General features: G+C 50.8%; 1 protein-coding gene across 6 annotated transcripts in view; it reads right to left on the minus strand.

The window, feature by feature from the left end:
- Window positions 1-14,209, minus strand: part of LOC116564937 (endothelin-converting enzyme 2) — a 42,672-nt gene that overhangs the window by 9,947 nt on the left and 18,516 nt on the right. The window contains exons 1-7 of one of the 6 annotated variants that reach the window (XM_032298417.1): window positions 7,047-7,233; window positions 6,686-6,772; window positions 6,211-6,346; window positions 5,495-5,710; window positions 4,912-5,036; window positions 4,638-4,784; window positions 4,399-4,464 (exon numbers count right to left, since the gene is read on the minus strand). In XM_032298417.1, the coding sequence (XP_032154308.1) occupies window positions 4,399-4,464; window positions 4,638-4,784; window positions 4,912-5,036; window positions 5,495-5,710; window positions 6,211-6,346; window positions 6,686-6,772; window positions 7,047-7,085 (816 nt within the window). In that variant the 5' untranslated portion in view covers window positions 7,086-7,233. Of the gene's footprint in view, window positions 1-4,398; window positions 4,465-4,637; window positions 4,785-4,911; window positions 5,037-5,494; window positions 5,756-6,210; window positions 6,347-6,685; window positions 6,773-7,046; window positions 7,372-14,209 lie in introns of those variants that run through there. The other 5 variants (XM_032298416.1, XM_032298423.1, XM_032298415.1 and 2 more) reach the window with 5 other exon arrangements.

A 14,209-nucleotide genomic window follows, 5' to 3' on the forward strand; every position in this document is an offset into this window, starting at 1 on the left:
AAAAAAAAAAAAAAAAAAAAAAAGATGTTCTAAAACAGTAACCAATATGAAAATGTCTCACACCAGATGAATTAGTTCTTTGAACACAGGATATGTGACACTACCTCAGTTGTTCCCTCGTAAAGAGTGCTTTCTAGTTTATCTTTAAAATATAGTGAACATACACTAGCTGCCTGGTTAGTTTATCTTTAAGCTGTGAAAGAACACAGAGCATCCACTTGTTACACTTGTCACTGGAATGTGAAGAATAAATACGCCCAAAGTCTGCTCTGGGCTTTCAGCTGGAAATGCTGTCAGCCCCCTGATCACCCACCTTTACTTTCTATCTCTGTGTCTGTTTCTTAATTCCTTCAGCGCCGCCTGGGTTGGGGTCTCTGAGGCCAAGCTGGTCTCGGCAGCAGTGGCTCACACCTGTAATCCCAGCACTTTGGGAGGCCGAGGCGGGTGGATCACCTGAAGTCAGGAGTTCGACACCAGCCTGACCAACATGGAGAAACCCTGTCTCTACTAAAAATACAAAATTAGCCGGGCGTGGTGGCACATGCCTGTAATCCCAGCTACTCAAGAGGCTGAGGCAGGAGGATCACTTGAACCCAGCAGGCAGAGGTTGCGGTGAGCTGAGATTGTGCTATTGCACTCCAGCCTGGGCAACAAAAGCAAAATTGCATCTCAAAACAAAAACAAAAACAAAAAAATAAATATTTAGTGACCACTTCTGTAGACATGCATCAGCCTCTCTGTTAGAGGCTTTCCATACAGTGTAGCTTTTCCTCCTCACACAGCAACTTCATGAAGTGGAGTGGAAGTGAGTCCCGATTCACACCCCAGGGGATGTGCTTGGGAAGGTGACAGGGCTTGGCTTCCATCACAAACCAGCAGATGGCAGAGTGAGAATGTGGCCCAGGCCCGATGACCCCACGGCCAAGATGGCCCTGGCCCTGCCTGGGTCCAGTACAAACTCATGCGGCCTCATCCCAACTGACCCTGAGGCTCCATGAAGACAGCTGTGTTTGCTTTGTTCACCACTGTAATTTCAGGTCTAACTGCAACTGTCTGCCACATAGTAAGTGCTCAATAAATATCCTTTGAATAACAGGACGAAAACCTGCAGACAGACACTCAGTACTGCTCTGCGCCAACGCCCTTAGCCCTCCTCCCAGAAACCACTTCCCGCTCAACTTGAAGACCCACCTGGGCTCCCTTAATCGCCAAAGGCCATCTCCTCTTCTACTTTACGGAGAAGTTTTAGATCCCTTAATATCCATTCTCTGTATTTCAAATTCCTCCTGTCCCTCACCTCTCCTCTTTCTTGCGCTGGCATCAGAGGAAGAAGTTTGGGTACCAATCCCAGTCATCCCAGCTCCTGAGGGGAGCGGTTAGCTCAACCAGTGATCTCCCCTTACCCCTTCTCCCCTACCTCCTCACTTTCAGCTTAATGCTTGCTTCTGAGACTCTCCTGAACCCTGCTTTACTCTTAGTTTTTGTTCGTTTTTTGTTTTTTGAGATGGCGTCTCCCTCTGTCACCCAGGCTGGAGTGCAGGGGCACGATCTCGGCTCACTGCAACAGTCACCTTCTGGGTTCAAGTGATTCTCCTGCCTCAGCCTCCCCGGTAGCTGGGATTCCAGGCTCAGCCACCACGCCTGGCTAATTTTTGTATTTTTAGTAGAGACGGGGTTTTGCCCTGTTGGCCAGGCTGGTCTCAAACTCCTGACTTCAGGTCATCCACCCCCTCTCGGCCTCCCAACGTGCTGGGGCCACAGGCATGAGCCACTGTGCCGGCCTACTCTTAGTTTTCATCCTTTCTTAACCTTTTGCGTTGCATCTTTCTCTAGATCCCAGCACAGGACGCTTCTTGAAGGCAACCAGTGGCACGCTGACAGCCAAACCCAGGTCTCTCCTCTTGTCCTTTCCGAAGGGTTGAATGACGTGCTCCTCTCCCAAATTGCAAACATTATCTCCTCTCCTGACTCAGGTGATATCGAAACCTCACATCTGTTCACATCCCTTTTGAGTTTCCCTTTCCATTTCCTTTGAGATGAATCCTAAATGTGGCCCACAGTGCTCCTGCATAGTGTGAGTCTACGGACCTGTCCAGACGGCCTCGGCCCACATTCCCCTCCTGCTCCCCCTCCCATTGAGAATGGCCAGTGGGCCATACGCCTTCCCCCCTTGGAGCCTTGGCGTAAGCTATTCCCTTTGCAGAGCTCTCTCCCTTCATTGCAGCCTATCCACACCCCAGGCCTGGCAGGCTCCTGGTACACTTGCTGTCAGAGCCCTGTGCTTCTGCTCGACTATAGTCCTGGAAACAGGACAACTGAGTAGCGAACTGTTTCATGTCTTCTCCTCCACTTAGAGGGCAGTAGAAATGTCCTGTTCCCCACGTGCCTAGAGGAGGGTCTGGCCAGGCAATGCTCAGTAGATGTTTCTGAATGAATGCCGGAAGGATAAATGGTTGTCTTACTCCACAGCAGTCTCTTTGGCTGACTCTCTTTCTTCCACTGCCCTTAAAATACAAGGATCTCCTTCTGTCCTTTCTCTGTCCTCCTCCTGTCTCTCACCTCTTCAAAGCCTTAGTTTAGGTTTCTTTTTTCTTTTTGAATGGAGTCTTGCTTTGTAGCCCAGGCTGGAGTGCAGTGGTGTGATCTCAGCTCACTGCAACCTCCACCTTCTGGGTTCAAGCAATTCTCCTACCTCAGCCTTCCAAGTAGCTGGGACTACAGGCACCCACCACCACGTAGGGCTAATTTTTGTGTTTTTAGTAGAGATGGGGTTTCACCATGTTGGCCAGGCTGGTTTCGAACTCCTGACCTCAAGTCATCCACCTGCCTTGGCCTCCCAAAGTGCTGGGATTACAGGTGTGAGCCACCGTGCCTGGCCTGTTTAGGTTTCTAAGGAGATGCCCCTCAAGCTTCTGGACACTTTCAGGCTTATTCCCTGTTCAGGACTCCACAAGGCTTTCCCAGCTGCCTGCTGACCTCTCTGTATGTAAGGTACCCAGGTCCCACTCAACTGACAAGTCTAAAAGGAGCAGCTTTCATGCCCTGAGCACCTGCCACACTCAGGAGCGTAAGTTTGTACCCCTAACCTACTCCAGACACCCCGTGAGGTAGAAGATGCCACGATCCCCTGTTTACAGATGAGGGAACAGCTCAGAGAGATTTCTCAACTTACACCAAGCAGCAGAGCTGAGGCCGACATCAGGCCTGACTCCAGAGTCTCTCCTATTCCCGTGACATCGCATTGTCTCTTCTTTCCCGATGTACCCTAAGCTGGTTCTTCCTAAAGACACCCCTAATTCCCAAGGGACCCCTCCATTCCACCATCACTCAAGTGTACAGCTTCGGCCATCTTCACCTCTCCCCTCCTCTAACATCCAGGCACCAACACATCATGATTCTGACTTGATATCTCTTACATCTCCCCTTCCTACCATTCCTTCTGCCACCTCCTTCATTTGGGACCTTCCTGACTCAGAGCACAGAGTACCGCAGAGACTTCATTCATCTCCAGGCTTTCTTTCTCACATCTACTTTCACACCCCAAACAAACTGACTTCCCAAAGCACTGCACCCCTTCCCTACTTTGGAGCATGCAGTGGCTCTCTGGGAGCTACAGAATGCACTCCGGAGTGTGCTATTAGGGGTCCCCTCCAGAACCCGTTCCTGCCCACCTCTCCAGCCTTTCATCTGCCTTGAGTTCTATACTTTACCACAGTGGACCTCTTCATGGTCCAAACACACTAAGCCTTTCCCTTGTCAACACTTTTTTTTTTTTTTTTTTGAGACAGTTTTTGTATTTTTAGTAGAGACGGTTTCACCGTGTTGGATTGGCTGGTCTCGAACTTCTAACCTCAAGTGATCCTCCCACCTCAGCCTCCCAAAGTGCGGGGATTACAGCTGTGAGCCACTGTGCTTGGCCCCATCAACACTTTTGTTTAAACTGTTCTTTCTGCCCAGCATGCCCTCATCCACTCCTACATATTCTACAGGGCTGGCTCAAATGCAGTCTCTTCAGGAAGACTTCGCTGGCTCCCTGAGTCTCTCCTGAATCCTCGGGACCCTCTTGTAAGCCTTGTTCTCAGCTATCTGGGTCTACAAACCCATCAACACTGAACGCTTCCTGTGACGATGGCTCTGAAACTTACATCTCAGAATTCCCCCACTGCACCTGGCACACAGTAGGTGTCTATGAAACCTACTAGAAGAATAAGAGGAAGGAAGAAAGGAAAAGGGGAAGAAAGGGAGGGAGGGAGGAAGAAAGGAAGGAAAGAGGGGCAGTTAGTTCACTAGGTGACAGGACAGGCTCACCTTCCCTGCTCTGACCCTTGGCAAAGGGAAAAGTCAACAGGGCCCAGCTCAGCAAGGGGTAGGGATGGGGATTCGGAGGATGTTCCTTACTTTCTCATTGGCAGTTCTGTTTAAGTAGTAATCCCGAGAGGGCAGGAAGAGCCCAGACTGGTCCACCTGCAACGGCAAGGAAGGGAGGTGAGCCCCTGCCTTCCCCACTGTGGGAAACTGAGCTCCCGAGCAGGGGTTGGGGTGGGGGGTTCAGCCCAGCCTGCCTGTCACAGGGGAGGGGAGTCTGGGTTCAGCAAAAGGGTCCCTAAGCCTCTCCCCATCCTTCCCCAGCTCATCACCTGGATAACATTGCTGTTGGAACTCTTAGAGTCAGCACTGACGTAGACGGTGAAGAATGGGGTAGCCCTGTAGGTCCCTGCTACCGCCTTCAACACCTCCATAAAGTTGTCCTGGTCCCAGGGCCCTGTAATGTTCCACCCGCCGATCTGTGGAGAGACCGTAAGTGGAATGTATAGCACAGGAACTCCCAAAGCTTTCCTGGGGCACCTCCTCTCTCAAGGCCCCTCCTGCCCTCCCCACCCATGCCCGCCACCAGCCAGCGCAGAGCCCTACCTTGTCAATGAGGTCTCTCAGAGGCTGGGCTCCCAGCTCCTCAATGCGCTCCACCTGTAGGCAAGATAGGTAGAAGCGCTGTGTCTTCTGCTCAGCGTCACTGCTGGAGTTGAAGGTGGTGTTTTCTGTGGGGCAGAACACAGGGTCCAGGTGGCCATTATGTTCACTGCTGAGAGGGAGTCCCTGGCCCTTGCTCGGTTCCTCTCCTTGCCTTGTCAATGAGCAGTCCTCCTAATGCAGACCCAGGAAGAGTGTCTGAAACAGCAAGCCGTGGCTTCCTCTCCCCGTCCATGGAGACCCTCAAGGATATCTAAGCAGTACAGACTCCCTGGTATCTACCACACCGCGACCGTCCTCCAGACAAGTACAGAGAAGCGCCCTCCATGATACCCAGAGTTCTGCCCCTTCAATCCCATCCCCACTTCTCAAGAGTCCCCTGCTCTCTGCCTCCGCACCCTCTGGTGTTCACAGAGTCACCCACTTCTTCACCATCCATGGACATTGACTATCTGCTAAGTGCCAGGCCCTGTGCTGGGCACGAGGCACAGAGGTGGCCCAAGGCCTCCCTGCCAGCCCCACTCACCAAGCAAGAGCTTCAGTATGGCCTGGTTTTGGTCCCAGAGGCTGTTGAAAGTGTTCCGGCGAGAACGCCCATCGGGCAGGGGGTTCCTCCGAATCCAGCCCCCACAGGAGAACTGGTAAAAGTCCTCACAGGGGCTCACCCCTCGGTCCAGGGACTCTAGGATTTTTCCAGCCACTCGAATGCAGGCCTCTGTGAAGCAGGTGCTGTGGGATGGGTCTGTGGCAGGGGACATGGCCGGAGGGTAGGAGACTGTCAGTCTGTCTGGAAGAGGCAAACTCTTTGGAAGGGCCATGACAGCAGGAAGGTTGGGAAGAGAGAGCAAAGCTGGGGGACTTTTCTGCAGGGAAGGCTGCCCCCCACCAGTGAAAATCTGTTTTGTTTTGTTCGCAGTGGTGTGATCGCAGCTCACTGCAACCTCCGCCTCCTGGGTTCAAGCGATTCTCCTGCCTTAGCCTCCCGAGTAGCTGGGATTACAGGCGCACACCACCACTCTCAGCTAATTTTTGTATTTTTAGTAGAGACAGTGTTTCACCATGCTGGTCAGGCTGGTCTCAAACTCCTGACCTCCTGATCCACCCACTTCAGCCTCCCAAAGTGCTGGGATTACAGGCGTGAACCACCGCTCCTGGCCATCCCCAGCCGTGAAAATCTTAGAGGCCCTTTGGCCTCCAGAACCCCTAGTTCTGAAGGCTGAAGACCCGTGTGGGCCCACCTACCTCTGTGGTACTGGACCCCCAGGGCCACAAGGCAGCCCAGAAGCAGTGTAGCCAGCAGTAGAGAGACGCCTGCCAAGACCAGCTCCAGCTGCGTGCGGGAGCCTAACAGCTGCCTTGTCCCCTTCCGGAATCCCACCTGGGGAGCACAGGGGGACAGAGAGCCACTGAGCTGCAGGGCAGGGATCCAAGACCACCAGAGGGTGAAGCCACAGGCAGCTTCCAGAGCCATGGAGCAGAGACTAACGGGGTTAACTTTGGGCCCAGGGGCAATGAGGCCGGCGGGTGAATTGCGCCCTGGGCCTGTTTTGTGCAACGTCATGGCTTCGAATCGCCTCCCCAGAGTCCTAGAGCAGAGGCCAGAGATGGAGCGGAGGTGGGGGCAGGTGACCCTCCAGAACAGCCCAGAGCTCCTGGGTGTGCCGGGCGTCATGCCAGGGCTGGGGCCTCGTGAGAAAGGGGAAGCCCCCTTGCCCACCTCCACGGCGTCCGGCGAGGCCCCGCCCTCTACGGGGGTCTCGGGTGCGTCTTCATCCCGAAGCGTGGCCCGTTTGTACTCCACCATCTGCCAGACAGTCGGGGTTGCCAGCCGAGGTCAGGCAGAGAGGGCTGTTTGCCCACGACCCTGCCCCGTGCCCCGTGCCTCGCGGGCCCCTCCCTTGCCACCTGCCCCGCTCTCCGTCCGTCCGGGCCTGGGGTCCCCCTGTCACCTCCCCACCCGCCCCAGGATGCGGCCCTGCCTCTGCCAGCGAGCCGGGCGCCACCTGCCCCTCCGCGGCCGACCCCCCTGCCTCGACCTGCACCCGGTCCCCTCCCTGGAGCCCCGGGGCCCCGCTCACGTTGCCGCCAGCTCCCAGCTCCTGCAGCGCGACGTTCATGGTGGAGTCGGGCCAGGCGGTGCTTCAGGGCTCCGTGCGGCTGGCCCTCTCCCGGGCCGCGGCCCCGGTCCCCCGCTCGGCCTGGCTGCCACCCGCCATCACGGCCGCCGCGCAGCACCCACCCGCCACCCCGCTCGGCCGCGGCAGCCCCCGCCCCACGCGGCGCCCCGCCCGGGCTGGGGGGAGCATGGGGGAAAGGGAGGAGCGCGCCCAGGCTCTCCGCAGGCTGCAGCTGCCCTCCAGCAACACCCGAGACCCCTCCGCGCTTCATAGTCTGCCCCCCATCTCCGCAGCACCCTCCTGTAAGCCACCCATAATTTATTTTGCTGGGAAAAGTCATGAAATGCAACCAGGCCCAAACCTTGCTAATATTCCCTGGCCCACTTCCCCCAGGTTTCAGGCGCTCCCCATCCCCTTGAAGCACTTTAGAGAAATTATGCATTCACATCCCCCCAGGAATCCACACAGCCCCCCTTCAGCCGGCAAATACAGAGCACACAGTTCATCCACATTCAGGGTGTGCACGTGGTACCTACCTATGGTGCCTACCTATGTGCGGAGAGCACATAGACCCCAAGGACACGGGCAGGCACGATGCCCGACACACAGTCCACACACACACATAGACACCCACAGAATGTACACACACTGCATACTCACACACAGTGTACACACGCACACACACAGCCCACGCACACACACACCGTGTTTCTGTATGTACACACAACACACACCCCAAGTGCAGGGCAGCACACACTCCACACACCCAGCCCACGCTGACTCCACTCTCACATGGTGCTTCAAGATCACTTCCACTCTCCAAGATAACTGCTCTCATCAGATCATCTCATAAAGGGAGGGTTACAGATGGCGACAAATTGGCAGGGAAAAAAACAGCCATGCACAGATATTTAAAGAAAAGACGTGCTAACACTTCTAACTTGGGGAAAGCAAACCGTTTTATTTGGGAGATTTACAAGGAGAAAAAAAATTAACACCAAGCAATATTTAACTGAAAAGCAATAGTGTGGCACCCATGCATCTGCCATCTGCCTTCCATATTGTCATTCCTTAATCAGGCCTGGTGTTACTGCAGTCTGCTGCACTGAAAAGTGCCTCGTGTTTTTACAATTTGAAAAAAAACAACAAAAAAAAAAAACAGAAAAGAGAGCGCGCTTCATCTTCCTCTCCCCATCCTCCACCCCCACTAAGAGAGTACAAGAGTTTGACCTGAGAAGGCTTGAATTGGTAGCATATACATAATTCATTTCTTTCTTTCTTTCTTTTTTTTTAAGAGATGGATGTCTCACTTTGTTGCTCAGGCTGGAGTGCAATGGCATGATCATAGCTCACTGCAGCCTCAAATTCCTGGGCTCAAGCAATCTTCCCACCTGAGCCTCCCTAGTAGCTGGGACTACAGACACGTGCCACTGTGCCTGGCTAATTAAAAACAAATTTTTTTTGCAGGAACGGGTCTCACCATCTTGCCCAGGCTGGTCTTGAACTCCAGGCCTCAAGCAATCTTCCCAACCTCGGCCTCCCAATGTGCTGGGATTACAGGTTTGAGTCACCATGCCTGGCACGTAATCCATGTATTGACACTCACCTCAGTTCTCAGCCAGCTTGCTGCAAGTGGCTCTAACACAGAATGTTCTTGCGGCTGAGAAAGAGTAGATAATGAACAGATCAGTCTGAGAAGTGTTGGATTGCTTTTGTTGGCATTTCTCACCCCAACATTGCATGGTTCTCAAACAAGAGACAGTACAGTGTCACAGTAATGATAAAAGATTTGGGATTCAGCCTTAGTGTCCTCATTTGCAAAATGGAAATAAGAAGAATGCCTATTTCAGGCTGCATGCGGTGGCTCATGCCTATAATCCCAGCACTTTGGGAGGCAGAGGCAGGTGGATCACCCGAGGTCAGGAGGTTGAGACCAGCCTGGCCAACATGATGAAACCCCCTCTCTACTAAAAATCAAAAAATTAGCTGGATATGGTGGCACATACCTGTAATTCCACCTACTTGGGAGACTGAGGGAGGAGAGTCTCTTGAACCCAGGAGGTAGAGGTTGCAGTGAGCCAAGATCACGCCACTGCACTCCAGCCTGGGCAACAGAGCAAAACTCTGTCTCAAAATGCTAAGGCTGAGAAAAAAGAATAATACCTACTTTAAAGGTTAGTTGTTAGAATTAAATGAAATAGTATAGTACTTGTAAAGTATATGGGATAGTGCCTGGCATATAATGGGCACTCAATGTGTTTTTTTTGTTTTGTTTTGTTTGAGACAGTTTCATTCAGTTGCCAGGCTGGAGTGCAGTGGCACAATCTCGGCTCACTGCAACCTCTGCCTTCTGGGTTCAAGCGACTCTCCTGCCTCAGCCTCCCAAGTAGCTGGAACTACAGGTGCATGCCACCAAGCCCAGTTAATTTTTGCATTTCACCATGTTGGTCAGGCTAGTCTTGACCTATTGACCTCATGATCTGCCTGCCTTGACCTCCCCAAATGCTGGAATTACTGGCCTGAGCCACCGCGCACGGCCTGCAATGTGGTTTTTTAAAAAAACTTTATTATTATCATTCAAACTATATACAAATGATAATTGTAAGGCTGGAGGAAGTCTATTTCCCAGATGGTAGGGGAGGCAGATGAGTTGTAGGTTAGGAGGGGGTTTTTTTAGCAAGGAGCTTTAACGCCCAGCCATACTGGAAACTGCGTCAGAAAGGCCTGAGAAGTCTTCTTGGGACAAGTCTCTGGAGTCGCTCTCGTTCACTTTGTTTATAGTGTGGCATCACAGCAAACATCGCAGGGTGCAGTTACGCAAACCTAGGCGGTACAGCCTACTAGACACCTAGGCTGTATGGTATACCCTGTTGCTCCCGGGCTACAAACTGTGCAACATGATACCGTGCTGAATGCTGTAGGCACTTATAACACAGTGGTAAGTATGTGGGCATTTAAACATGGACAAGGTACAGTAAGAATACAGCATTATAATGTTTGTTTTTGTTACAGAGTCTCACTGTCACCCAGGCTTGAGTGTAGCGGCACTATCGCAGCTCACTACAACCTCTGCCTCCAAGCAATTCTTCTGCCTTAGCCTTCTGAGTAACTGGGACTACAGGAGCATGCTGCCATGCTCAGCTCATTTTTTTTTTTTTTAAGCGCAGACAGGGTGTCACCATGTTGGCCAGTTTGGTCTTGAACTCCTGACCTCAAGTGATTCGCTCGCCGTGGCCTCCCAAAGTGCTGGGATTACAGAAGGGAGCCACTGAGCCTGGTCTACAGCATTACAATCTTATGAGACCACTGTTATTATATACATGCAGTCCATCATTGACATAAAGGTTGTTACGTGGCGCCTGATGAAAACCGCTGCATACGGACCGCCTGGCAACGGGATCATTAGCAATGTTCCCATGGTCACTGCAACACACTGGAAATAGCAAGCTCAAACAGACATTTACCATGTGGCAGCCACTGCTCTAAGCGGTTTACATCTATGCATTCATGACACTTAAGAAGCCACTCTACAGATGAGGAAATGGAGGCACAGAAAGACTAAGAGTTACACAGCTTGTAAGTGGCAGAGCTGGGATTCAAACCCAGGGAGTAGGACTCCTTTCTGCAGAGCAGTTTTGCGGTATGAATCAAAAGAAGGCTACACTTTCTCCCGCATTAGTTGCTAGTGTTTTGCTACATCCCTTCCAGGAAGAGTAAGTGGAAACACATAAATTTCCAAGGCAAGCGGACTTGGGCTCAAATCTGGGCTCAATTCTTTATCAGCTGTATCATCTTTATCAAGTTGTTTGAAAGCTCTGACTGTTAATTTTTCTCATCTGTAAAATGGGAACAATCACCCCTATCTCAGAGAGTTGCTGTGAGAATTAAATGCAACCACATACGAAGGAGGCTGCTACCTGTTTTTACAGTGCTCTCGGATTCACTAGGCTTGGCCTAAATGGACACTTTCTTCTCTAGCCTCCTTCATGACCCAAATCATTTCTGACTCATAACTAATCCTTCCTTCCTTCCTTCCTCCCTCCCTCCCTCCCTCCCTTTCTTCCTTCTTTCCAATTTTTAGAGACAGGGCCTGCTGTATCACCCAGGCTGCCATTATCACAGCTTCCTGGAGCCTCAGCCTCCTATGCTCAAGCGATCCTCCCAGTCAGCCTCCCAACCTGGGACTACAGGTGCATATGACTATACTTGGCCAATTTTTGTGTGTGTGTGTGCAGTTGAGGTCTCACTATGTTGTCCAGGTTGGCCTCCAACTCCTGAGCTCAAGTAATCCTCCTGCCTTGGCCCCTCAAAGTGCTGTAGGCATGAGCCACCACGGTAGCCCCCATAACTATTTCCGACTACATGTTAAATACCCTATGTATAAGTCTTGGAGGTTGCTCTATTTTATAATTCTATTTTCTTTCTCTGTATTTACCATCTTTGACTCTGTTTCTCTCTCATTCTCCTATTTTTTTCTCTCTCTTTTCTACCCCTTCTTTCCTACATGGATAATCTTTGTTTGGTCTTTTTTCTTATGGATAATCTTTGTTTTGGTCTAAATTGATTGGGAATTGAGAGGGAATGACAATGGCTTGTGTCTTAAATTTGCAAACACAATGTAGTCATGAAGATAACAAGAAACATCAATGAAGCCAGGCGCGTTGGCTCACACCTGTAATCCCAGCACTTTGGGAGGCCGAGGCAGGTGGATCACCTGAGGTCAGGAGTTCGAGACCAGCTTGGTCAACATGGTGAAACCCCGTCTCTACTAAAAACACAAAAATTAGCCGGTGTGGTGGTGAGTGCCTGTAATCCCAGCTACTCCAGAGGCTGAGGCAGGAGAATTGCTTGAATCTGGGAGGCGAAGGTTGAACTGGGATGGTGCCATCGCACTCCAACCTGGGCAACAGAGTGAAACTCCATCTCAGAAAAGAAACATCAATGTCCAGTATAGGCAAAGATGGAAGATGTGAACACGGATATATTGCTCGCAGCTTAGAAGTTGATACAACCTTTTTGGCAATATGAGTCAAAAGATATAAAAGTGTGCACACTCTGACCCAGAAAATTTACTTCTAGGAAATTGTTCCAGGAAATAATCATTATCCATGGGATGTTTATATCAATTAGCTTTTGTTGTGTAACAAACCATCTCAAACTAGATCAAAATCACAAACATTGATTATTTCTCATATTCTGTGGTTCTTTGGGACTGGCCAGCTCAGCAGGAGCTAGATAACAAGGCTGGGCGCAGTGGCTCACGCCTGGAATCCTGGCACTTTGGGAGGCTGAGGCAGGCAGATCACAAGGTCAGGATTTTGAGACCAGCCTGGCCAATATAGTGAAACCTTGTCGCTACTAAAAATACAAAAATTAGCCAGGCGTGGTGGCAGGTGTCTGTAATCCTAGCTACTCAGGAGGCTAAGGCAGGAGAATCACCTGAACCCGGGAGCCAGAGGTTGCAGTGAGCCGAGATCGCGCCACTGCACTCCAGCCCTGGCGGCGGTGCAAGACTCCATCTCAAACACAAAACAACAACACAACACAACACAACAGATTGGGAGTACATAAAACAAAATGTTAATAGTAAATATATCTAATGACAACATATTTTCCTTATGTTTTTCTGTATATTTCTATAGTCCAACATTTACCTAAGCAGTTTATACATATGTAAGATGGATTCTACCAATATTATTGTCCATATTTTAGAGATGAGGAAACTAAGACACAGAGAGGCTTGATAACTTGTCCAAAGTTAGAAGCAGGTAGAGGGCAGAGCCTTGATTTGAATCCAAACTTCATGTTCTTACCTGCTACACGGTTTTCCTTTTTTTTGTTTGTTTGTTTTTTTTGAGATAGAGTTTTGCTCTGTTGCCCAGGCTGGAATGCAACAGTGCAGTCTCGGCTCACTGCAACCTCCGCCTCCCAGGCTCAAGAGATTCTCCTGCCTCAGCCTCCGGAGTAGCTGGGATTACAGGTGCTCATCACCACGCCTGGCTAACGTTTGCATTTTTAGTAGAGACGGGGTTTCACCATGTTGGCCAGGCTGGTCTTAAACTCCTGACCTCAGGTGATCCACCCACTTCAACCTTCCAAAGTACTGGGATTACAGGCAAGAGCCACACGCCCAGCCCACTGTTTTCCTTTCAAAGCCAACTAATTTGTCTGGGGCTAGAGCATGATGTTTGATAAATGTGCTATATCACTGGTTTTAAGTCTTTTAAAAAATATATTAAGGCTGGGCTCACTGGTTTATGCCTGTAATCGTAGCACTTTTGGAAGGCCAAGACTGGAGGTTTGCTTGAGCCCAGGAGTTTAGGATGAGCCTGGGCAACATGGTGAAACCCTATCTCATACAAAGATTAGCCAGGCGTCATGGAGGATCACCTAAGCCCTGGAAGTTGAGGCTGCGGTGAACCAAGATCGCGCTACTGCACTCCGGCCTGGGAGACGGGAGTGAGACCTTGCCTAAAAAATAATAATACAAATAAAATAAAATAGTAACATTTAAAATATATTTAAACCTTTTTATTGCAAATGTAATATACTCTAGAATTATATCGAATAAAAGATGAAATTCATGGCCGGGTGCCATAGTTCATGCCTGTGATCCCAGCACTTTGGGAGGCCGAGGTGGGTGGATCACGAGGTCAGGAGGTTGAGACCACCCCGGCTAACATGGTGAAACCCCATCTCTACTAAAAATATAGAAATTTAGTCCGGGCGCGGTGGCTCAAGCCTGTAATCCCAGCACTTTGGGAGGCCGAGGCGGGTGGATCACGAGGTCAAGAGATCGAGACCATCCTGGTCAACATGGTGAAACCCCGTCTCTACTAAAACTACAAAACATTAGCTGGGCATGGTGGCGCGTGCCTGTAATCCCAGCTACTCAGGAGGCTGAGGCAGGAGAATTGCCTGAACCCAGGAGGCGGAGGTTGCGGTGAGCCGAGATCGCGCCATTGCACTCCAACCTGGGTAACAAGAGTGAAACTCCGTCTCAAAAATATATATATATATCGAAATTTAAGGCTGGGTGCGATGGCTCAGGCCTGTAATCCTAGCACTTTGGGAGTGCAAGGCGGGTGGATTATGAGGTCAGGAGATCGAGACCATCCTAGCCA

This window comes from Sapajus apella, unplaced genomic scaffold, assembly GCF_009761245.1.
Source record: "Sapajus apella isolate SASKATOON/1434 unplaced genomic scaffold, GSC_monkey_1.0 scaffold38, whole genome shotgun sequence".
Lineage (NCBI taxonomy): Eukaryota > Metazoa > Chordata > Mammalia > Primates > Cebidae > Sapajus > Sapajus apella.